The 25864-nt window shown below is 38.9% G+C and overlaps 4 protein-coding genes across 4 annotated transcripts; 1 reads left to right on the plus strand and 3 right to left on the minus strand.

The window, feature by feature from the left end:
* Nucleotides 1–2374: 2374 nt before the first annotated feature.
* Nucleotides 2375–3346, minus strand: LOC136750525 (olfactory receptor class A-like protein 1). The gene has a single exon (XM_066705681.1). The coding sequence runs from the start codon at nucleotides 3344–3346 to the stop codon at nucleotides 2375–2377; it is 972 nt and encodes a 323-aa protein (XP_066561778.1).
* Nucleotides 3347–9150: 5804 nt separating this feature from the next.
* Nucleotides 9151–10122, minus strand: LOC136750526 (olfactory receptor class A-like protein 1). The gene has a single exon (XM_066705682.1). It carries the CDS (start codon nucleotides 10120–10122, stop codon nucleotides 9151–9153), a length of 972 nt encoding a protein of 323 aa, XP_066561779.1.
* Nucleotides 10123–13752: 3630 nt separating this feature from the next.
* ora1 (olfactory receptor class A related 1) lies at nucleotides 13753–14712 on the plus strand. Its single transcript, XM_066705693.1, has one exon. It carries the CDS (start codon nucleotides 13753–13755, stop codon nucleotides 14710–14712), a length of 960 nt encoding a protein of 319 aa, XP_066561790.1.
* A 2593-nt stretch (nucleotides 14713–17305) lies between these two features.
* Nucleotides 17306–25857, minus strand: LOC136749387 (chitinase-3-like protein 1). Its single transcript, XM_066703645.1, has 10 exons — nucleotides 25809–25857; nucleotides 25328–25360; nucleotides 24123–24333; nucleotides 23462–23515; nucleotides 20994–21159; nucleotides 20120–20247; nucleotides 19534–19654; nucleotides 18809–18991; nucleotides 18122–18241; nucleotides 17306–17820 (listed from the first exon to the last, which is right to left on the minus strand). The coding sequence occupies exons 1-10, from the start codon at nucleotides 25822–25824 to the stop codon at nucleotides 17560–17562; spliced, it is 1293 nt and encodes a 430-aa protein (XP_066559742.1). The 5' UTR covers nucleotides 25825–25857; the 3' UTR covers nucleotides 17306–17559.
* Between the last annotated feature and the right edge of the window lie 7 nt (nucleotides 25858–25864).

The raw sequence follows: 25864 nt of genomic DNA on the forward strand, positions 1-25864 counted from the left end.
GCAGGGAAGCTCCCCTCAGACTACAGTGGTGCAGTGTGGGTCGGCAGTGGAGTCTCATGACGTGAGGCGGGCTAAGCCGGGGCTGTTGCTCGGGCTGCCTGCGCAGACAGGATGGCTCAAATCTGGTCCATCATACTGTTCAGAACTAGGATGGTCGAATTTCACTGCCTGTCTGTGGAACTGGACCTCCTGCACCAATGCCTCAGTGGGGAGGGAGCCAATGATGGTGAGGAAGAGGAGGAGGGGACCCAGGGAGAATGGTGTTAATAAACTAACTAAAAATACACACAGAGACAGACAAAATGTGGTGAATCAGTGGGTTAACAGCACTATTTGTGCAGCCGGCCAACTGAAAATGCAGGTTTGTGTTGGAAACAAACACACGTGTCAATGGTAAAAAAGGTGAAGAGTTCCTGTGTGCACGTCACCTTTAATGCAAACAGGAATTACGAAGGGACCTGTTTGAGTGACTGAGACAGGGGCCAATGGCAACTTTGATAGAGAGATGTTTTGATTGGGTTCCAACGGCCCCTTGGGCAGTGCTTCCGACTTGAAAGATAATATAACGTATGTGGAAACGTTTTGAGAATTTGTACCACAAAATGCGTGCAAAAGGGCCATTATTCCATTATAAGGGCCACAAATATGTGGGACCCAGTGTTTCCCACAGGATTTTGGGAAACTGGTGGGGGACTCTGCATCCACTAGGGGGGTCCAGGGACATGCCCCCCTCCCCATGAGAAAATGTGGTACATTTTAACAGTTAAATGTATCAACCTTGTGCACTTTAAGAGAAGAAGAGGCTAGATCTGTGAAGAATGTTGTGCTTTTGTAAACAATCCAATCATAAACCCATGCAGTTGTATCAACTTACATTTGAGCCATCAAAGAAAAGAAAAGTAAAAGATACGGGGCTTCCCATCCCACATTTGCACATTTATTTAGCTGTAATGAAGATTGTGTATTAAGTTTTAAAAATATATGCTTGATTTCTACATAGTATTTTGTCTCACAGCCACAGCTCACCTCCCGCAGCAACTTTTGGAGCTGCATTGCGCTACACCAATTCTGCACACATTTCTGCATGTGGGGCTTAGTGACATCATGCAGAAACAATCCAAGAACTCACATCTCCGAATGTCGGTGCAGAACTGCGCAGAACTGCTCTTCATGTACACAAATGTGCATCTTTGAATTTCTGTGCAGAACTGCACTTCATGAACGCAACCACTTCACTCTTTCTGTGCAGCTCATATTACACAGAGTCTGCGCTGTTAACATGCCAATAGCCCTACATCACAATTGTCAGTGTTCTTCTTAAAGAGACAGATGCCTATTAGATGAAATCGTCAGTTGCATAATAAAAAAGTATGTTTTTTTTTTTTTTAATGCTAATATAGTACTGTTTTCAAAACTCTAGTACTGCGGTATGTTTTCAGTATACTGTGCAACAGTAATGTCTGTGTGTGGGGGGGGTGGGGAAAATAAGCTGAATTATTTTAATGATTATTATCATAATTATTATTATTATATAGGACATTTTTAATTATTATTAAAATCAAACGCACAACTCTACCCACAGACCGTAACCAAAATACTATTTTGATTAAATAAAGAACAAGAATCAAATGTACCACTCACACTGTGATTTCCATTAACTAACTTCTGTCGAGTGTTTGAAGGTCACATCTGGAGCAGCTTTTCAATGAGACTTTCGCTTTTTAAAATAGAACAAATAAACAAGCATGGAGTACACAGAATAAAGTCCCAGTATACACAATTAATTAAAACTTGGATATGGAAAGAGGATTCCAAGTTTAATTCAATAAACATGAATTGGTGCATATGTGTCATTCCACATTCTCCATAGTTAAATTTTTCTGTAAGACTGGAAGCACTCACAGACACTTTATAGAAGTTTCACAATTAATTCACAAATATAGAGAGATATAACAAATACAGACAATCTGAAAAGACCCATTGTGGAGATCAAGAACTTCATACAGCTGAGTTAACAATCAACAAATTAATCCAGCTTCATAATAAACATATCGCAATGTCTTTATGGGCTACGTAATTGCAGCGGCTGTAGAGCAGTAAAGAAAGAGTGTCCACAGACTACTGGCACATCTACCTGCAGAAACAACAACTAAGTACAAAGTCAAAAGGGCTTCTAAAACTCTTCAGTGGCTTACATAGTACACTTAGAATAGCCAGCAACCCCAAGAAGAGATGGGCAAGTGAAACGTTCTTGCAGCATCTTTAGCTTCCAAAACTAGTGAGAAATCAAACCACACTGGGATCAGGGTACGCAAGCTGCTCACAGTTCTTATTCAGTCCTAACATCAGTCTTAAATTAAAAAAACAGGCAGATTCAAAATGTGGGGAACTTGACCGAGACAGTGGAAATAGTGGTTTCTTTTGACTGAGAGTCTTGTGCAAACTTGTCACAGCGAAGCTTCCGGTTCACCCTCTTGTTGGACACGATCACAACTACTGGGCAGACGGTGGCATAGAGAGTGGAGAAGAAAACACGCACGTCATTCATGACCACTGGCACTTTCCCAATAGTAACAGTGTACGCCCAAATCAGGTTGTCAATCCCAAAAAATATAACATACACGGTGATCAGGGTGACCACAGTCTTAGCCGCCCGATTCTCGGCCGATGAGCCCTGACTCTGGACAGAGCTGCGGATTCCTTTTGCTCTCTTACAGTGCTGGTAGAGAATGAGCAGGATGTAGAGGCTGGAGAGCACCATGAGAAGGATGAAACACGTGTCCCGGGTGAGGGACATAACTCCAATGGCGAAGTAGGACTCCTCACTAGGAAACTCAACCAGGCAGTAGCCCAGGTTGAGTGTGAGTGCACTGAACGTGATGTTATGGATCTGGCTGGTGTAGAGGATGCTGGAGTAGGAAGTACCCCCATCTAGAAGCCAGAAGAGGAGGCTGAGGGGCAGCAGGCAGCGCGAGAGCCAAGGCTTCAGGCTGTACAGACGGGAGGAGGAGGGGGTGATGGTGACGCCCTGGTAGGCGCTCAGCAGGAAGGTAAGGGGGATGGACATGGCACGGGTTGTGCGGTAGGTGAACATGAGGAATTTGCATGTGGCCGTGTTGTAGGAGCCTCTGTAGTCCAACGCAGAGAGGCTCTGAGGGATGCCCCGGCTCAGGATCAGTACCAGGTTGACGAAAACCAGCTGGGAGACGATGATGTCGGCAGGCAGGAGCCGGCGCTCAGCTCGGGCGATGTGGACAAACACCAGCAGTACGGCGAGGTTGGCCGGGATACCAATCACATTCTGGGCCAGTGTGGTGATCGCCTTTAGTAGGTCCCGTAGATCCATCGTGAACTCTCAGATCCCTGTAGTACCCCTCTCTCTGTACAGTCCTTACCAGCCTCCTATTGAAGGGCTTATTTAAATATGAAAAGGACTTCCATCTCAGGGTATAGACATAACTTTGTACGAGACTGAAATCAATCCTTGAAACATTGAAATGAAATGCTAGCAAATGTATTTTCTATAAAAGACCAAAAGACACAGTCTATTTCAAGTAAAGCAACCAACTCCTTACTCATGCTTCTATACTAAAAAAAACAAGTTTTGTACAGGTTTACAGATCATTTTTACAGGTTTATAATGTTTCTTCTAGTGATCTATGATATTTGACATCTAAAGAAGAAAACAACTTTTGCATGAGATCACATATTTTTTAGATTCAAATTCACTCCAACTTACATAGATCTTTATTCATTTTTAAAAACGTCTCTGATCACTGGCTTGAATACTTTAGAAATGCTTGTAAAATAGACAATGTTTTATGTTCTTAATATCTTAATGTTCTTGACCATGTATAACAGACTGCACATACATACCTCAGTGTATAGCTGATCATACAGCAGCACAGCTCAGCATCTGTATTTAAAGATGATTGTACACCAGGGAAATGGACCCCCCAATTTTATTAATATATACCCTGAAGAATATTAATTTAATTTGCATGTCATTAAAATCAGTAGAATAGTAATAGGGTAACAAATCGTACAGGGGACACTAAAGATACATTTCAGAAAAGACAAGTGTGACTTAATATATATATATATATATATATATATTATTGGTGTAGTTTTTGCTTATGCTAAACTATGCTTACATGTGATATAACTAATAATAAATAAATGGGCATTTTAAAAATAAATGAAAAACAGAAGCATCTGTTTTTGCTAAATGGGTAACATGGTTTTAAAGCTAAAGTGTTAATTTACATTCAATTAAAAGAAAATGTGTTGTTATAGATATATATTAAAACAACTACTAAAAGCCAATGAATGCATGCCATTTGTGACATGAGCTGAGATCAAATGAAGCCAGTGGTGACAGATGTGTAGGCAAGTGAAACCAACAAGATGGCACATCCCCTGGTAAACCATTACAGACCCAGAAAAATCATCAAGACTCTCCCGCTGCTCCTAATTAAAACCAGGAGTAATTAGAACCATTTAATTACCTTTGGTTCCCTGAGCTTAAATCTTTAAATCTTTAAACCCATTTCCACCTGGTTTGATCTTCTTAGAAGCGCAAGTTCTTAATAAGGAATACAGGTGTGTGACACCTATCAAATGAAAATAGACAAACTGTACTATAATATTCTGCATAGTTGATCATGTTTAGACAAACTATATTGCACACAAAAAACAGAAATGCATTTTTTGAAATTTACATCTTTTACCTTTTCCTCCATTAAAATCTATGGGATATTTTGAGATGAAAATGTTATGTTGCAATACAACTCAAATTGAAACTTGTAGAAGTTGTTGGGTGACAATGGCATACGAAATTAAGGAATAATGTGCATTTGAAAGAACCTAGACTATGTGGAAATGTATTGAGGATTTGTACAACAAAATGTGTGCAGAAGGGCCATTATTTCATTATTACGGCCACAAGCATGCAGGACCAAACAAATGAAAGCATACAAAATAGAGAATACATTTCTGAATTGTTGATCATGATTAGACACTATATTACAACACTACACCCTCTTTAACATAATTAATAACAATTTTGAATTATGAAAGTTATGATTATGAAAAATAAAAGTTTTTTTTTTTCAATAAAGTACTAGAAAAAGTGCAACTTATAAAACAAACTCTGTGACAAAATGTAGGAGTTATGATCATTTATTAAAAATAACAATCCTCGAACCCAAGTAAATTTTTTCCCCCTACTTTGCAAGTCAATATCTGCACACAGATATTGAAAGAAAAAGTTAATACATAGCAACAAATACAAATCTTAATCCTAAATCAAGTACTATTTTTTTGAACAACTGTGTATTACGTTATATAGTGTATATTAAGTAATCCCAGATTTAGGTTTGCCTTATTTTCTTCCTAACTGTGTCCCACTGACACCACATTATACAGGTGGGATTGTGGCAGTCCAGGAATAGGGTTGGACATCACTGGCATAGCCAGTGCACCATGCATACGTGAAGATGATTGTCCTCTTGTCTATTTACTGATCCAAATTACAGCTCAGATAGATGGACCTTGATTGTAAATATAGTCAATTGCTGAGCCCACTGGGTCAGAGCCCCGCTTGGACTGTACTGACCACACCTCAGAGTTGGCCTCTTGTGCCTGATTGGCATATTAGTGTTAATTTGTATATCAAAATCACTTAAAAACAAACATTTATTTGTTTCTATGTATTTATTCTAATTTTAATGTATTTTAGATAGATAGAGAAGATTTTCTCAATTATCTTTTGAGATATGAAATAAGCAAAGTCTGGAACCATACTGTACTATCCCTGATCTAACAGATAAGGGTTGTACATTTGCCCAAAGTACAGTGCTTCATTACTCCTTTCAAGACTAAAAACTTAAACTGGGATGGCAACTTAGTAGAGGACCTATTCTGATGGATACTAGATGTGCTGTAACTGCTTCAGGTTACTTAGAATCCCTTTAAGATTTCTGAAATCATGATGAGCATGTTTGGTCTCCAACAGGTGGCACTATTGACAAAACTGCTATAAGCAAACCCATTAAGCCTCTAAACATGCAAAAGGAAAAAGTGCTAATTTACTATATAATAAGTCACAGAAAGTTAATGTGGTAAGTAATTTAGGAATACCGTAAGTTTTACATACTGTAGGTTTGACAGTTTTTCAAAAAAAATTCTTAAGCGATTTAGACTATACATCAAAAGAATAGTTGCTTAGAGAACTCTACATCCAAAATAGATCAGTCAGTCCTATACGTCCACAAATCATCATGGCATTATTTATATTAAAAATAGAATACTTGGGTCTTTATTAAACTTAATTTACAGTTAGGCCTAATTGATAACAGTAATAAAGAGATGCAATGCTATAAGCAAAAACAAAACAAAACATGCCCATATCACTGAGGACTTGTGTGAGGAAACAAAGAAAAAAACATCTGTTCATATTCACAAAATATAAGCTGGCATATAATTAATATGTAACTAACTGCAGTAGTTATTATTAGCTGTAATCAATCTGTCCATAGTTTTCTATTGGGAGAGGGAAATACTACTAATTATATCAGTTTTTGCAGCTAGATTTAGATGGACACAGGCCAAACACAAATAATTGCCACTATGTCACCAGATGTCCCAGCCTACAGTAAAACACAAGTCGTTCCCCAAAGGAATGGGGATACTGCGCTAACTAATACTGTTAAACCAACAGGACAGCTGTAGTATGTACTGAATGGAGGAAAATGACGTGTGTGTGTGTGTGTGTGTGTGTGTGTGTGAAGGGCTGCATTCACTGCAGATTGACTAACTAAGAACATTATCATGTCCATCAGTAAGCTGAATTATTTGGTATAAGATTATTATTATTATTAGAGCCCGACCAATACAGGTTTTTTAGGTCCGATACTAATAATTGTGAAGCAAATTTTCCCGATTACCGATATATCTGGCGATAATTACTTTTTTGTTAGCATGCAAAACAAACATTTTCAAGCATGGATCCCTCAAATCTCTCCCTGTCAGAGAGAAATTGTGTCAAATATGCACTGAAGGCAGACCTTTCACATCTTTACATTTTACATAAAAACGTAACATTAATTTTCATCATAAATAACAACCACAAATCAACCATTGTACAAATAAAGTAGAATAAGGGGGAATTAAGGAAAAATATGCATGTTTTATACATTAGAACATAGTCCAAGGTATATGAGCAATTTCACACACAAATAGAAAAATGTGCATGTTATATACATTAGATCAAATAATAAGATAGTGTTAAGTGCTGTTCTAGATTATATTTGCATTTTACAATGGTCAGGTTCTCTCAGGTTCGCAAGTCTTCCTCAGTGCTCAACACTACTGATCACACAGGGGCAGGTTATAGTGCAGGCAGCACAGCACAGCTGCATTTGTTTTTAAGAAATGTATTTAAAAATGCCCTCAAAAGTGAAACTTACTTAATATGTATGTTAAACGTATTGCAATACGAATCAGAGCCAAAACACGATGTAGGATCAGTTTTATCCAACATTGTCTGAGAGATGTGCTTTTCACTAATTTTCTTTAGATTGTTCTCTGTGATCTGAGCTTGCTTGTCATTTGGAGAAAGTTTTTGATATCCAAGTCAATATCTTCAATTAACATTTACCGTTTATTTTATTTTAATTGCTATTGTGAATTTTGAAAAGCAATTTAATTAACTTTTCATTCAAAATATGGTAATCTTCAGTCATGATGAAAATAAACAATCAAAACCAGGGATACTCAAATGCAGCACAGCTTTCAAAAACACTTTCTGTTGGTTATGAGGGTTTTAGTAAAACATGTTTTTATTGGTATATGAGCCCTGTGTTTCTCAGGTAGGTGAGTGTTTATTTCACTGCGGTGCTCAGTAGTGTATCAAATCCCAGGTGGGGCAGTGCTGTTGTACTCTTGAGCAAGGTACTTCACCTAGATTGCTCCAGTAAAATGCCCAGTTGTATAAATGGGTACAAATGTAAGTCACCCTGGATAAGAGCGTCAGCTAAATGACAAATAATGTAATGTACGTGGCGCCGCTGCACATGAGAATCAGTGTGGAGTCAGACGCTTTTAGCCCAAACTAAAGCACCATAACTATATTAAAAAATCATGGTAAATAATGATAATAATGACTGTAAAATCACAGAAACAGGTATTTATTTATTGTCTGAAGTCTGACGAAGGTTTTCATGATAATTAAAAATATGTATATATTTAGCCAATAGTTTGAGAAAATATATCGGTGCATTATTGGTGGAATATGTGCCGATACAGATATTTATGCAAAAGGCAAATATTGGCCGATAATATTGGTCCTCTGATACATCTGATGGTCCATAATTATTATATAGAACATGTTTAGCTATTATTCAAATCATATTCACAACTCTACCCACAGACTGTGACCAAAAGACTCTTTTGATTAAATAAAGAACAAGAATCAGATGTACCACTCACACTGTGATTTCCATTAACACTCTTTGACTTCTGTCAAAGGTCTGGAGCAGCTTTTCAATTAGACTTTAGCTTTTTAAAATAGAACAAATAAATGAGCACTGAGTACACAGAATAAAGTCCCAGTATATACAATTAATTAAAACTTGAATATGGAAAGAGTATTGTGAGTTTAATTCAATAATGTGTTTTTATGAAATGTTCATAATTCGTTCACAAATCTACAGAGAAAACAAATACAGACAATATCTGAAATGACCCATTGTGAAGATCAAGAACTTCATACAACTGTGTTCACAATCAACAAATTAATCCAGCTTCATAATAAACATATTGCAATGTCTTTATGGGCTACATAATTGCAGCAGCTGTAGAGCAGTAAAAAACGAGTGTCCACAGACTACTGGCACATCTACTTGCAAAAACAACACAGTGAGAATCCCACTAAGTACCAAGTCAAAAGGGCTTCTAAAACTCTTCAGTGGCTTACATAGTACACTTAGAATAGCCAGCAACCCCAAGAAGAGATGGGCAAGTGAAACGTTCTTGCAACATCTTTAGCTTCCAAAACAAGTGAGAAATCAAACCACACTGGGATCAGGGTACGCAAGCTGCTCACAGTTCTTCCTTCTTAACGTCTTAAAAATAAATTACTAGGCAAATTCAAAATGTGGGGAACTTGACCGAGACAGTGGAAATAGTGGTTTCTTTTGACTGAGAGTCTTGTGCAGACTTGTCACATCGAAGCTTCCGGTTCACCTTCCTGTTGGAAACGATCACGACTACCGGGCAGACAGTGGCATAGAGAGTGGAGAAGAAAACACGCACGTCATTCATGACCACTGGCACTTTCCCAATGGTAACAGTGTATGCCCAAATCAGGTTGTCAATCCCAAAAAATACAACGTACAGGGTGACCAGGGTGACCACAGTCTTAGCCGCCCGATTCTCGGCCGATGAGCCCTGACTCTGGACAGAGCTGCGGATTCCCTTCGCTCTCTTACGGTGCTGGTAGAGAATGAAAAGGATATAGAGGCTGGAGAGCACCATGAGAAGGATGAAGCATGTGTCCCGGGCAAGGTACATGACTCCGTTGGCGAAGTAGGACTCCTCACTAGGAAACTCAACCAGGCAGTAGCCCAGGTTGAGTGTGAGTGCACTGAACGTGACATTATGGATCTGGCTGGTGTAGAGGATGCTGGAGTAGGAAGTACCCCCATCTAGAAGCCAGAAGAAGAGGCTGAGGGGCAGCAGGCAGCGCGAGAGCCAAGGCTTCAGGCTGTACAGACGGGAGGAGGAGGGGGTGATGGTGATGCCCTGGTAGGCGCTCAGCAGGAAGGTAAGGGAGATGGACATGGCACGGGTTGTGCGGTAGGTGAAGATGAGGAATTTGCATGTGGCCCTGTTGTAGGAGCCTCTGTAGTCCAACGCAGAGAGGCTCTGAGGGATGCCCCGGCTCAGGATCAGTACCAGGTTGACGAAAACCAGCTGGGAGACGATGATGTCGGCAGGCAGGAGCCGGTGCTCAGCTCGGGCGATGTGGACAAACACCAGCAGTACGGCGAGGTTGGCCGGGATACCGATCGTATTCTGGGCCAGTGTGGTGAGCACCTTCAGTAGGTCCCGCAGATCCATCGTGAACTCTCGGATCCCTGTAGTACCCCTCTCTCTACAGTACAGTCCTTACCAGCCTCCTATTGATATTCCTTATTTAAATATGAAAAGGACTTCCATCTCAGGATATAGACATAACTTTGTACATGACTGAAATCAATCCTTGAAACATTGAAATGAAATGCTAGCAAATGTATTTTCTATAAAAGACCAAAAGACACAGTCTATTTCAAGTAAAACAATCAACTCCTTACTCATGCTTCTATACTACAAAAGACCAGTTTTGTACAGGTTTACAGATCATTTTTACAGGTTTATAATGTGTCTTCTAGTGATCTATGAAATTTGACATCTAAAGAAGAAAACAACTTTTGCATGAGATCACATATTTTTTAGATTCAAATTCACTCCAACTTACATAGATCTTTATTCATTTTTAAAAACATCTCTGATCACTGGCTTGAATACTATAGAAATGCTCGTAAAATAGACAATGTTTTATGTTCTTAATATCTTAATGTTCTTGACCATGTATAACAGACTGCACATACATACCTCAGTGTATAGCTGATCATACAGCAGCACAGCTCAGCATCTGTATTTAAAGATGATTGTACACCAGGGAAATGGACCCCCCAATTATATTAATATATACCCTGATGAATATTAATGTAATTCACAATCATTACAATCCGTAGAATAGTTATAGGAAACGTCAAATATTTTACAAGGGAAATAATTTTAAGTGAAGTTTCTGAAAAGACAAAAACATTTTAAATATACGTTTTGTGATACTGATGTGGCTTCTTAATATATAGGCCTATTTATTTTTTTTAGTGTAGTTTTTGCTTATGCTGAAATGTGCTTACATGCGATATTACTAATAATAATGAAATGGGCTGTTATACAAAAAAACAACAACATTAAATTGAAATAGAAAGCATGTTATTGTTTTTATATATTATTATTAAAACAACAACTGAAAGCCAGTGAATGCATGCCATTTTTGACATGAGGTGGGATCCAATGAAGTACCCCAGAGGTGACAAATGTGTAGGCAATTGAAACCAACAAGATGGCACGTCCCCTGGTATGCCATTACAGACCCAGAGAAAAAACACCACGATTGTACAGACTCTCCCCCTGCTCCCAATTAAAACCAGGAGTTATTAGAACCATTTAATTACCTTTGGTTCCTTGAGCTTATGAGAAGGGGAGTGGGAAATCAACAAGCCTCTTGTGCAATTGGAACATCTTTAAATGATTATCTAGATTACATTAATACATCCTATAACGCAAGTATAGAAAAAAATGAAAAAATGAACAAAACTTAAAATAAACAAAAAACTAAAACTAAAAAAAACATCAAGGTTCAGCAGTGGAATTCCTCACAGTATATCTGCCTGTGAACTTCATAAAGGAAATGAATGCCTTCTGCTTTGCTACTGTTAAGTGTTTTACAGCAATTATAGGTGGTGCTGAATTCTTCGTAAATGCAGCAGAGTACAAAACATCCAAAATCACTGCATTTATTCAGAAACGTTTAAAGCACACTAGAGCAGAGTTCAGCCCTGTCAACCAATGCAAAACCAGACATTCAAGTGCATCATTTCAGCATTGCTATATACACTCCAAATTGCATTCACATCAACTCCCACTCCTGTTCTGAACAACATCCTATTGTAAATTAGGTGCATGGACGTTTCGTTTCCTCCCAGCTCTTTCACGAGGGAAGCCATGCCCACACTGTAATACATTCGCCATGCTGTCAAGTGTTGAGCCATTCAAAACAGTGTTAAATGGGGATTCAAGTTTTTCTAATATATTGAATATTTTTATCAACCAAAAAAACAAACACTACATTTTTTCTGCACCTTCTGCAGTTCAAATCCCGTCTGCATGCGCTACACTGCCAGGTCATTGGTTAGGAATAAAGTTAAAGTTGAGATGAACCCGCAAATTGAAACAAAGTTGGCCAATCATGAAAGTACAATTCAATTCAGAAACAATTCACCAAAAAGGTTGGATATATGGTTAAATGCATCGAATTTAAATCAAGGGAGATAATGCATTCATAGTAATGTTATAATGATATAATTACAGTAAAGCTCTAGAAAGAGTACAAAGCAAACAGATTTAATTCCTGGGTCCAGTTGCCTGAAGCAATTGATTTAGGTTTCTCCTTTTCCCAGTAAGAATTGTTGAGTTTAAGGCAGGTGCACGAAAGCACCAATTTGTGTCAATACACTAGTAAAGTGATAAACTGCTGTATTTAGGTTAGGTTCATCAGTAAGAATAGTGTAATATGCACTTGAAGAGACCAGATAGAGAAGTATGGGTGGCCAAACAGGCCATAATACATCGGATTACATACTATATTGGTTTGCGCGTGTATTGTATTGGTTTGCATGTGTACTATATTGGTTTGTGTATGTACTGTATCAGTTTGTGTGCATAATATATTGGTTTGAATGCATACTATATTGGTTTGTGTGCGTACTATATTGGTTTGTGTTCATACTATAGTGCATACAAACAAGCAACATGAGACCAATTTTGCTTAATCTGAATACTAATGCTCTTTTCAACTTTAAAAAGTGATGGATAAATATTGTACTTCACATACAAAAATATTTCTGTTATTGATTTTCAAATTAGCAAACTTGGAAGCTGAGAATATTGTAAAATACAAGAGGGAAATTAATTGTGGATATGACAATAAAAACAGAAAGCCTTGACTGAATGTTCCTGAAAGTGTTATCATTCATGTCTGATCATATTTGTGAAATTGGCACAGACACAATATGTAACTCAATGTCTATCAGTATATTGGTAAATAAGTTTAATTGCCCCCAGTGCTGGAAAATGGATAATCCACACAAACGTTTAAAAGCCCTCGGGTTTTGTAGGATTCCCCATAGTGGTAATTACAGATTTGATGAGACAGCCTCTAAAGTCTAATGCTTTTCTTTCACAAACTGCCTTTTCCCAGTTGTGAATTAATTAATTTAATTTTACACAACTATCCTTGTGATATGTTCCTGCACCTTGCTTTGTATAATTTAACATTTTGTCAGAATTTTCAGCTCCACATTCCCCATATTAAAAAACCTAAATGGCATAGTAGGAATAATCCATATATATAATCTATGGGTTGTAGTTTGTGTGTCTGTATGTCTTCTGTGTTACTTCCAGTTCAGGGGTATGTACATCTCTTTTATCCCCAGAGGTGTTCAGATGAAACTATAAATGAAGCTTACAAGGGTAATTCATCACAGACCTGCTGATTTTAGCAGCTAGATTTAGGTAGGAGTTCAGAGGTAAGAGTCCTATGTTAATTTTTCCTGTTTGGTTTGTAAAATGATATGCTTTCTATAGACATGCATGAAATCTATCATCCTGAAGTAGATGTTCATATTTCATGTTTTTTTGCTCTCATGAATTTAATATATGAAGCAATCAAGTACATTCACTTGGAATTGAAAAGCAATTTCCATGTATCATGTTAGAGCTACATACAATGCAATTCATTAATATACTTCATCACCTTTTTTACAGATTTTTAACAAATCATCTTAATTATTTGCTTATTTTCTTCTTAATAGCATTGTTTCACAGCAACTGGTTTCAGTCACCCCTGCTCTGTGGAGGATGGATCTGTGTGTCACCATTAAAGGGGTGTCATTCCTCTTGCAAACAGGCTTGGGAATCCTGGGAAACCTCCTGGTTCTGCTGGTGTATGCCCACATTGCTTACAGTGACCACAGAATGCAGCCAGTCGATGTGATCCTGTGCCACCTCGCCTTTGCTAACCTGATGCTCCTTCTCACTCGCTGCGTCCCCCAGACCATGACTGTGTTTGGGCTGCAAGAGCTGCTGGACGACACGGGGTGTAAAGTGGTCATCTATGCCTACAGGATTGCCCGCGCCCTCTCTGTCTGCATCACCTGCATGCTCAGCGTCTTCCAGTCCATTACCATCACCCCCCCCACTTCCCGGTGGGGCCACCTCAAACTCCGGGTTCCCCAGCTCCTTGTCCCCTGTTTTGTGGCACTGTGGCTGATCAACATGGCAGTGTGTATCGCCGCCCCCTTTTTCTCTGTCGCCCCGCGAAACGGAACCATCCCCAAGTTCACCCTCAACCTCGGCTTCTGCCACGTGAATTTCCGGGACAACCTCTCGTACGTCATCAACGGAGTGGCCGTCTCGGGACGTGATTTTGCCTTCGTGGCCCTCATGCTGTGCTCCAGCGGCCACATCCTCCTGCTCCTGCACCGGCACGGCAAGCAGGTCCGAGGGATGCGCAGCTCGGGGCGCCACTCCCAAGGCAGCCCAGCCGAGACCAAGGCGGCCAAGACTGTGGTCACGCTTGTCACTCTCTACGTAGTCTTCTTCGGCATCGATAACATCATCTGGATCTACATGCTGACCATGGTGCAGGTGCCCCCCGTCATTGGAGACATGAGGGTCTTCTTCTCGTCCTGCTATGCTTCACTCAGCCCCTTCCTCTTGATGTCCTCCAACAAGAAGATCAAAAGCAGACTGAGCTGTGCTGCCACGGATCCCAATCCACCATCTCTGGACACTGAAGACTCCAAGGTCAACATCTGACCTAGAACATGTGTGCTCCCCTGCACAAAACATGTTGTATGCATTAACTGCATAGATTTAAATGTAACTTCTACACCTTGACCTGGTACTGGCGATGGTTGAAAATGGATGGATAAATAGATGATTTGCATATACTTCCTTTTGGTGTTGAAATCGTTCTACTTCAGCATTGCAAGTGTTTTTCTTCTCAGCTCAAAGTACAAATTCATTCAGGGCTTCAGAGTGGAACTGGATGCCACATCCATAGTCACCAAAAAATCATATATATATATATATATATATATATATATATATATATATATTATATATATATATATATATATAAGAAAAAGTGAGTTGAAATGAAAAATACTATGAAATAAATAAGGAAACATCCCTCGCTTGGAGCAATGTTTTGTTGTGATATGATTGACTACACAGTATAAAGATAATATACACAGTATAATAACGACACATCTTTTATTCACACATAAACAGTGCCCTGGAATAGATGTAAAGGACCCGTTCCATACTCAGGTGTGAAACAGTAGGCAGGTTTTATTTTTGAATCAATCAACAAAACATACAGTATGCCCACAATTTAAACACCATGTCATATTAATTAATAGAAAATCCATTCAATATAAAAATATATATACGGTGTATGGCAATGAATTTTCCTCTCCACTATTGTAAATTTCCCTCAGAGACGGAGCAAACCTTGACTGCACAGCTGTCTCGATGCTGATTGTGAGTTAATAAGCAGAGAGCTAGGAACATACGGTCTTCATCAGCAGTTTTTAAGCCATGCATACTGTGGAGTTTATCCCATCTGACTTAATTTTATTTATGTCTGCTGAAATACAGTAGGTGACATTGCCTTGCCTTATATTTTAATTGATCATCAGTATACTACACGGTCGCGCTTCGTTAAACAGTGGCCGTCCATCATGAGTAAACTAGCTAGCTACCACCTAACATTAATTCCATCCATCCAATGACGGACTGATATTATGATATGCTTTTCTTTCATATCAGTTAGGGTTGAAATGCATGTTAAAATGATGAGGTACTACTATATATTTTTATTTTCATTGCAAGATTATCCTAGCAGAGGCCGGTAACATTTGCAAATAAATATCAATTTACCCTGTGTTTACTTTCTTCACTGACACAGACGAAAATGAAAATACTATATCAATTAAAGCTCAGCTTTGGGAAGGGAAGCAACAGGGAACAACTAGATGAGACTGAGAGAAAAAGAAAAAGAGAAGATGATGGAGATGAGAGAGGAAGAGCAGGTACTACCCACTGTGCCCAAAATATGATTAGCATTATGTTACTGTGCTGTTTAACACCAACAAAAACTGACCTGATCTCATTCAAACAATGTAGGCTAATTACCACAGAGAAATGTGTTCTTTGGTAATTACAGTGAAGCCTATAGGTTCAGATTATTGGGTAAATTATTTTTACACTTTGGCAGGAGACACAAGTGAGGAGTCACAAAGAAAGGGACAAGCAGTGAATACAGAGGGAGAGAGAGAAGAAAGAGTAGAAGAGGACAGAGAGAAATTAACAGAAAGATTGTAATGTTGAAGGCAGAGAGACAAGAAGACATGAGAAACAGGGAGAAGGTTATGGAGAGCAGAGAGATACAGAAAAAGAGGCTGAGAGAAAGAGCACAGTAGACACATAAGGAAAAGGTTCAGAGAGACCACACAAGCAGAGCAATACTGGAGTAGACCAAGCTGAGATGAGAGCTGATGTCAGTTCAAGAGACACATTTCTACACGAATTTGATCCAGCCCAGTTTAAAAATAAGCCACTAACAGATGGTGTATTGTCAACAATGAACATTCATATAGATTAGCCTCTTCTGTATTTCCATACTGTTGTGTGGATCATTCATTGTAACATTAAACCTGATTCTCATGTATTATTGCTTGACAGATAATTTATGCTACTGCATACTGACATGGTTTTAAAGCTATTAAAATGCACATATGTCAATCAGGGAAATCAATATTCTTCGCCTCCCAACCCTGCTAGCAAACTTAGTTTTTGGACCTCTGTATTTTTTAAACCCTGCATACGGCCATGGTCATAGCTAGTCATTTGCATTATTAAATGGTCAGAATATTACATTACTGAGAAGATGATGAAATATAAGGTTAATTTGACCAGGTTAGGGGTTTGGCTAGGTTCAGGACATTAGTTAAAGTTCAGGACTTAAAGCCAGTGTTAGATTAGGGTACAAGTTACAAGTAGGGTTAGATTTAATTTGGACTGGTACACAAAAAACATACTTTTGATTACCAGGAAAAATGGACCTCCAACAGATCAAATGAGTGGACCATGGAGTTAGTTTAGAAAGGGTCCTGCAATATATATGTAATAACAGCTAAAGGAGATTGGTAGACCCTAAAATGTAAGAGAATGTATTTTTGCACTTTGTAATACTCTTATGTTTTGTAAGTTGCTCTGGATAAGGGTGCCTTCCAATAAATAAATAAATAAATAAATAAATAAATAAATAAATAATAATAATAATAATAATAATAATAATAATAATAATAATAATAAAAATAGTTGCAAGAATAAAGAATCTCACTGAGGATTGAATGCACCTTTTATTGATGGTGAAGTGTAGAATATAATGGCATCAAATTCATAAGTGTCAATGAGGATATTGTGTCAGTTTTAAACAAAAGCCATGCCCCATAATTTGCATTTGTTGTATTAATGTATTCTTTCATTTCTATCAGCTTAACACATAGTAATCTCCGTGCAGATACATAGACAGGTTACAGGAATTAACACTACAGTGGGGAAGGAAGCAAAAGGTGGGGAAGTAGGTGTCCCAGTCTAGTGTGTTTTAAGAAAGGCAAAAGGAGACAGAGAGGAGATGGATGCAGAGTGTTTGACTGCTTGGTGTCCTTTGCGCCAGCTTGCATGGCTCGCTCCCAGCTTGTGATGGTGGTATCCTCTGTGTCTGGCCAGAAGGGATTTCTTCAGCAGCCGGATGAGGGGGAAGGTGCCATGCTTGCACAGAGTGCCAGTGAAGTCATCCAGGTCCATAGACCACACCATGGCACCCCCCAGACCCTGGCGTCTCAGCCACTCTGTCTGAAGAGTGAGGGGGGAGGGGGAAAGCTTGAATTCACATATGCACAAAGCTCTCTCTCTCAATTTTTTATAATTCAGTTTGGACATAGGGCAAGGCAGGGTACAATCTGGACATAGTACAGTTCTTTTTAAAATTATTGTGCTTCATTATTGGGGTATATTTGAGGCCAGTGGATGGTGTGGTTATTACTTTATTATTCTCAAAAGCCACTTCATCGCATGAATGACTGCATGTGATTTAGTCTCCAACTCTCAGGATAACTAGGGCTCAGCAGCCTCCAATACCCAATTCAGTTCTTACCTTCTTCCTCAGGCTGTGTCCATCATCAAACCCGACCCACTGATTGCCTTTGATGGCATAGGGCACCTTCTGCTTTCTGTCCCACTTTATTACAGCGCCACTCCTAATGAGCTGACACACCTGCCATTCAGAAGAAAGAGCGTGTGTTAACGATCATTGAAGGAGACTGCTGCTGTAAAGACCTGGTTCCTGTGTTTGATTTAATTTGAATAAATAAAGGCTTAATAACTTCTTTAAGATGTAAATGAGACATCAACAGCTTTACAGTAAATAAATGGGCTTTGGTTTCTCTCCATTGAGTTTGAATAATAAAACATAAGCTATCAGAAAGTGCTCTGATATATATCAATGCCTGCAGAAAATATGTATTACATATTGTTACATATTCTATTCACTGATTTTAATAATAAGGTCATACTATGTCAACCTATAAGTGAACTGGACGTCTATTTAGCTACCTATTTTAGCTAAGTTTATCACTGTTTATTGATCAAAAATTCAAAACCCAATGACACAAGATCAAAAAAATAAAGCATTCAACAAATATGTGTTTCTTAAATTAGCAGATTGCTTTACTCATGAGAAAAAGCACACACTAATTTTGTGTGAAGGCCAACAGTAAAATGAATATGGCCCACAAAATAAAGGGGGCCAGGAAGCTAACTTGACAGTAAAAACATTGTTTACCTCATAGGAGGCCATGAATCCAGGAGTTTTGGTGTATTTTCCTGCATGTCCCTCCTGCGCTGGGACACCCATTCCATGACTCCCGTTTCCCTTCAGCTGGAAAGTGCGGGAATATGCTGGAAAACCAAGGATCAGCTTCCTGGGCTCCACTCCCTGGGACAGCCAGTACTTCACAGCGTGGTTCTGTGGAAAACACAGCAGCATTCAAGTCACAGACACACACTTACACATTCATGTGGACAGTAATGAAGGCAGCCGAAAGAGTGGTCTATTATGTATGTGACCGGTTATGGTGACATCACACCTCTAAACTGTGCTCACTTGGGGAATGATCTTTTGGCATTGTTGGTCATTCGAGCAATGTGTTTTGATCACAATGGCTTCAAATTTGAGACCCAAGTAGAAGACCTCTGCAGGCCTCTTAATCTAGGCAACCTCACTGGCATTACATGTCCTGCAGTACTGAGGAGTGTTAAGTTAAATTGGAGTGAATATTATCCTTTTATACTGTTGTACAGTTAAGGCTAAATCTGCAGGAAAGTTTTTAAGTTAGCAAATTCTTACATATATATATAATATATAAATAATGAAATTGAATACATTTTTTGGGGGGGTAGGATTTTGCCTTTAACCTGTGTAAACGGAATAAACATTTGCAGTTGAATAATAGCAGCACTCGAGCAGAAAGTAACAATTATATTGAGAATAGCAATGAGGGAGCATACAATGTTCAGTTCCTGGTCCCGGGGGTCATGGGTGTGGCTGTAGAGGGGGCTGGTGTGGCTGGTCACCCTTTGCCATGGTCCTTGGAAGTCATAGGTCATCAAGCTGATGAAGTCGGCATACCTGCAACAGCAGAGACATCAGGGCATATCTATGACCAAGCGCTATGTCTTCCACAAGGGCCTTATTAAGACCACATCAATAAAATAACTCTGTGAAAACTGTCTTTAGTATTTTCCATTTCTAAGATCAGGGAAAACAGGTTGCAATCCATATTAATTAAGATCTTCTGTTGAAAATGCTCTGACTGCAATTCTGCTCTGAAGACACATATCCTCAACCCTTTCAAGATGGATCCACGGAAAATTAAGATGATGATACAGCCTTTAAAGATTGTTGCTCTCACAGGCTCCAATCAAACTCCAACTTCTGTGCTGGATTTTGAGGGTCCAGAAGCCGGGATATAATAAACCCATTTGCCAATTGAAAGCAATATAACTCAAACGTCTCTTTAATCCAAGGTGCAAAAGGAAGTGTAAACACTTGAACGAGCCACTGATTGCAAAGGTTGTATTAATTCTGACTTACTGTGGGAAGGTGTGAGTGTTGTAAGCTTCTCTAGCATACTCCTCCAAGCCAGACACTGCGGTGGAGAGGAGAAGCTTGTGTCTCTTAGTCAACAGCAGAGCCTCCTCATTGAACCCAACATGCAGCTCCTGTAAACACCACAAAATTCTTCAATGTTAGCAGCAATGGAACTATCTGGGGCTTTATCTACTGCACAGCATGTGTATGCATGTGTGTGTGCATGAGCGTGTGCGTGCGTGTGCGTGTGCTTGTGTGTGTGTGTGGTAAGTTTTCTTTTTGGGGAAAAGTTTGAAATGAGACACTGTCAACTAAAACAATCACTATACATTATCATCTGGAATCTGAAATTTTGTCAAAACCTTCCCCAGTTACAGCCGTTGTGTGAGCATGTGTCTTTACTGGCTGAGCCACTTGGCAGCCCCATAAACTCTTTTTCCAAATATCCTTTATTTGTTTATTTTAACAAATCAAATATGGCACAAATCAGCACAAATATGTAGTTTAATCTGGGTGGAGTTAGGCAATGTATTAGACTATTCAATGGAAAACAAAGGATGCCTGTAAAAATAAGTTTGTTAATGAGATTGTGTTTTAGCTTTCACTTCAATACTAGACATCATTGGTTTCTCAGGACAGAAGGCTTATGCTGTGATATTAAGAATTATCTTTTTATATTAAGTATCTCCAGTATCACCCAGGGCGGTTTGAGAGAGAATGCCATCAGAGATCATCTTTGACATCATTCAGTGCCAACCATTACAAATCACTCAGTGGTGAGTGGAACCACTGTTTACTGTTTACCACTGTATCCCTCATAGTAAATAATCTGGCCTGCTAAAATAATTGGGGTTTTGGAACAGAACTGTATTCTTGCCTTTAAGAGATGGGTGAAGTGTTTCCTGGCCCTGTGTTCTCCACCAAATGCTCCAGGATCCTGCCACACGACATCCAGGCCGTCAAACCCATGGAATCGCAGGAATCTCAGGACTGAGCTCACAAACTTGGTTCGATGGGAATGCTTGGATGCCATCTTAGCCAACCTGGGGCAAAGCACATGGTGTTTTTGCAGTGGGAATTATCAAAGTAAAAAATATCTGGAGATAGGTCTACAATATGTTGCAAAACCAGATGCTATTGTAGCGTTATGTTGGGTGTATTTGGATAAGAGCATTTGGGCTCTGAGCTGAAGCACTGATCTAAAGAAAACCTCTCCCCCCCAAAGTTATCAGATTCCCTTAGCTCATCAGCTTGGAACTGGTTTGCATCAAAGTGACAGTTTTGGGGAGGATGGCACCAAGAAGAGGCCAAATAGTTTGGAATTCTGCTATGAGATGTCTGGAGAAAGGGGCCTGTAGGTGATAAAAACTCTTTGAAGTGGACGAGAGCCGAAATCCCGACATAGAGCTACGAACCCGGGCCAAGCGGCATTTCCAAAAGATGGCATGGATTGACATCAGTCATAAATCAAGGCCCCCTCCAATAGGACACTGGGGGCTGAAACCGAAATCCAATCTCAAGAACTCAGGAACCAATCACCTATTGATCTGACAGACTATAAGGAACAGCGGACAGTCAGTCTCTCTCTCTCTCTCACCTGAACCAGTAACTCGCTGCCACAGCTCAACCTGTAGCTCTGTTGCCAGAACCGGAACCAGAAACCAACTAAGTCTTTGCCGGCAACAGAAGAGTTAAACTGGGAGAAGGAGATTGAGCCGTACGAAGAATTCTTTTAAAGGACTTTATTAAATAAAGAACTTTACATACTGCGCTGCCCGCCTGTGCCCACCTGATCAGTGGAGTTTTACAGCTGGACAATTGACTAAGTCGACTGTATACGAAAGTGTCAGTCATTTAAATAGCTATTTGAGTCTTAAGAAACTTTACCCTTGGAACAAACAGGGCCCTGCTTTCCTCAAAGACTTTGTCTTCAAATTAGTACGGTGAGAGACCCTGCTTGCCAAGAAGATTTTGTGCACAACCTTGGAGCCTTCAAACCAGTGGAAAATCTGTTTGGAAAAGACTCTACTTTCGCGAAACCCCAACTTCCAGGTGCATCGACTGAGCGGAAGTTCTTGGACAAAGCCGAACCGGACTGCCTTTGTTCCAACCACACGGACCTCGTGCCGTGTGCTGTTATCTGAGCCCGAAGCCAGAGAGGCCTCTCTGCGACGAAGTTCAGATAAGTTTAACAGTTTGGAGTTCATGATTCATGACATTTGAGAAATCAATTAGAAATGTTAATCTGTGATTCATAACTCTAGAATGTGTAATATCATTTAGTTTTCTTAAATATAAATGTGTGTTGCATTAAACTGTTTTGTTGATAATTTTAGAAATAAAATCTGTCAACGCCGAGAAATATCTTCTCACTCCTGTTTAACTGTTTAGTCTGAAATTGACACAAATTAATAGACATTAGATTATTGGTGGCCCTGCCTATCCTTAATCATTGAATAATAATCAGTTAAGGGAAATTGTGGTAACAAGTAATGATAGGATCTTTCTCGGCACCTAAACGTAAAATGAGACTGATATATATAGAACGAGAAGTTACCTGACATAAATACTAACCTGTGTAGTTATTTAATGTCTGACTAATAATACTAACGAGAGACTCCCCTTCGTCTTACTAACCGGTATTGTAGTCAATGTGTTTATAACCTTTTTTTGTTTAACGATTTGTGTGTTATCATATGCGATCCCATGGTCTTTGATTTGGTCACGGAAGTGATTTGTCTTTGATTTATTGATCTAGAGTTGAATTTTTATTAGTTTTTCCCTTTTGTATAATTAGTGTAGTGCTACATTTAGTCTTTGTTTTGAATAAATTTGACAATTTATATCTTTGGAATTGGTGTCTGCGTCCAATTATTACAGAAATTGAGTTCTACAAGATTCCAGGATTCGTGATAAGGTGATACTATAAATTCACCTGCTTTAATTGAATTTTATAAGTGTACCTTACGCTACACTATGTATAGTAATATTTTCTGAATGCTCGTGCATATTTATAGAATAAAGTCCTAGTGTATCATGTTTTTCATTTAAATTAACGAGAAACAGATCAGAATTGCCCGGAAAGGGAGAAAGCGAGAGAAGGACAGAAATAAAGTAAAAGATCATTGAAGAAAATAAAAATAAAAGTAACAAAGCAATGATTGAAAGAAAATGTCAATAAAGCTAGTAAAATTGGTAAACACTAAACTTTCAATCATTGACAAACCATTTGGTCGGTAGAATGGAGCCTGAATAAACTAAATTTAAAACGTGCATTTCAACTCCTTCAGCACTGTTAATGTGCAGCCAGTGGAAATGGAAAACAATGCTCTATCTGAAACTTACTTGCTATTCAAGTTCCACCCTCCAACAGACAGCAGAGTTTTGAGAGCTGGATTCCTGTAACAGAAGAACAGGAGAACTTCACTTAATGTAACCTTGGAGGTGGGTCTAAAGGGACATCAGTATACCTCAGATGACACTTAAAATGTGTATGTATCATGACAAACATCACAGTTAGCCCCCTTAGTTTCCTGTCTTGTGTTGCTTTTATGAAACATGGGTAGAAGCTTATGAATTTCAAGAAATCATTTCCACATTTTTAGATTTCTATAAATCATTCCAAGTGACACCTCAGATCACAATATTGGACAGATACAGTCATCTCCCACAACAGAAGCAGATAGAATATGATAGGCTGAGATGAGAAGCAAAGAGCTAATTTGGGAGTGAGATAAAGATTATAAATAGATAGATCCACTTAACTTTGGTTCCATCAAATGAGCAACTGAATCATACTGACTTAAGCAATTTTTTTAGGGAAAAATCACCTGACAGGTAATTCTCACAGTGATGTATAAAGTTTGCTCCTGAGGTGGTGAATGGAACTGCCTATCTAATAAGATACAATATAGATGTGGCTAAGGCACTGGCAGTTTACTCAGTGTGGTTTATTGATTCATGGGATGTCGTGCCCTGGCAGTACTGTATGGCTGGGGTTCCTAACCTTTGCTTGAGGACATTGAGTGAGCGGTACAGGTCCTCGTCAGCCACCTCCGCCGCTCTGATCACATAGCTCTCGTCAATGTCTGCGAAGGCGAAGATGATGTGCGAGCACAGGAAGGGATCTGCCTTGTCGGGGGTAAAGCGCACAACACCAGGCCGATACTGGGACCAGCTACTCACATAGCACACCAGCTTGTAGTGGGAGCCCACCGCTGGGTACACAGACAGGGCCAGATGAGGGCAGTGTTCATGATCAATCACAGCAAGTTCATATCCATGTGATTTTGAAGAGCCACATTCCCAATTTGAGCAAAGTTAATATCCAACATTAAACTCTTAGTTATTAATAAACAGCCTTTTTGAATATACATAAAATACAGTGTGAACATTCTGGATAAATGTTTCTAAAAGCCAGAGATTGATCATAAATATATACTTTTTATAAAATTATATGCAACAAATCAATTCATATCTACAAATCAATTAATCAATTTATCATTTAAGTTGACTGAGAGACAGCTAGAAGAGACAAAGACAAAAATTCTGGAAGTTAAAATTACTTTTAGTCACTGGGAGTTGCTTCACTAGTATGCAAATAGGGTTTCTTTACCTCTTATTAGTAATACAAATAATAATAAGGCCTGACATTACCCTCATTTCAATGGCCCACGTGAATTTGTCTCTTGTTCTGAATAATATTTATTTTGTGAAATTAAATGAAAATACATCATATTGGATTGTGAATACTTCCATTAAAGCAGGGAGTAGAATTTATATTCAAGTAAACTTTAATTCTCTGTGCAAATTAATTCTAAAATGAATGTCAACTTTAAAAGGGTCAACTTAATAAATTGACAAATCCTGGACACACTTACAGCCTGCACAATTGAATGTGCATAGCAAACAAACATGACAAAACGCCCGACCTCTTTAGTCACATTACTTTTGGATTGTTTTTGTTCATAACAGATTTTCCTAACTAGTTTTTCAGCATTCCCCACTTGAACACTATTTTTATCTTTATGTGGAATCGGATCATGAATAGTTTAGATTTTCAAAGCAAACCCTTTGCTCAACACTTATTTAATCTTTTTTTAATCCCCCTGGAGTGATGTAATCCCTGATGTCATTTATTTGTCACAGACTTGCTTTCCCTATGCATTTCTATCAGTATGTAACCCTCCTTTGAGGAACAATTGCACTTACCTAGATGAAAGAATAGGGACACTGCCACAAAAACTAGAGAAGAAGAGGAAATCAAAATATGAAGGAAAACAATCTGCACTATTAAGTTAAGGAGACAGAAAAACAAGATCTATGCATTTTTTATATGGAGCCCTATGCACAGTTATTGTTTCCTGAGTGTCACTTCCTGTCACTCCAGCATGGCCACTGGAAAACAATGAGGTTTGTACAAAAACAGTCTGATCCTGCTAGGCTAAGCTCTATGGGACCAGTACACACAAGGGCTATTTTGTCATTTTTCAATAGCACAAAAGGTTTTGGTCCAGAGTCTGTGTTTGTTTACAAATGAATTCTGAAAACATATCAAGTTCCATCTGAGGCTTACAATCATGAAAAAGTTGTCAAATAAACACAATAAAGAGAGACAGATAAAAGATGTTGTGAAACTTTGCACGGCCTCTGTGAAGAAAATAAAAATGTTAATAAAAAAGTATTTTCCTACCTGTACTGAGGTGCATGTCGTGTCCTTGTTGCAGGGCTGGGTGTGTTTGTGTGTGT

The sequence above is a fragment of the Amia ocellicauda genome, chromosome 5, assembly GCF_036373705.1.
Source record: "Amia ocellicauda isolate fAmiCal2 chromosome 5, fAmiCal2.hap1, whole genome shotgun sequence".
In the NCBI taxonomy this organism is placed as follows: domain Eukaryota; kingdom Metazoa; phylum Chordata; class Actinopteri; order Amiiformes; family Amiidae; genus Amia; species Amia ocellicauda.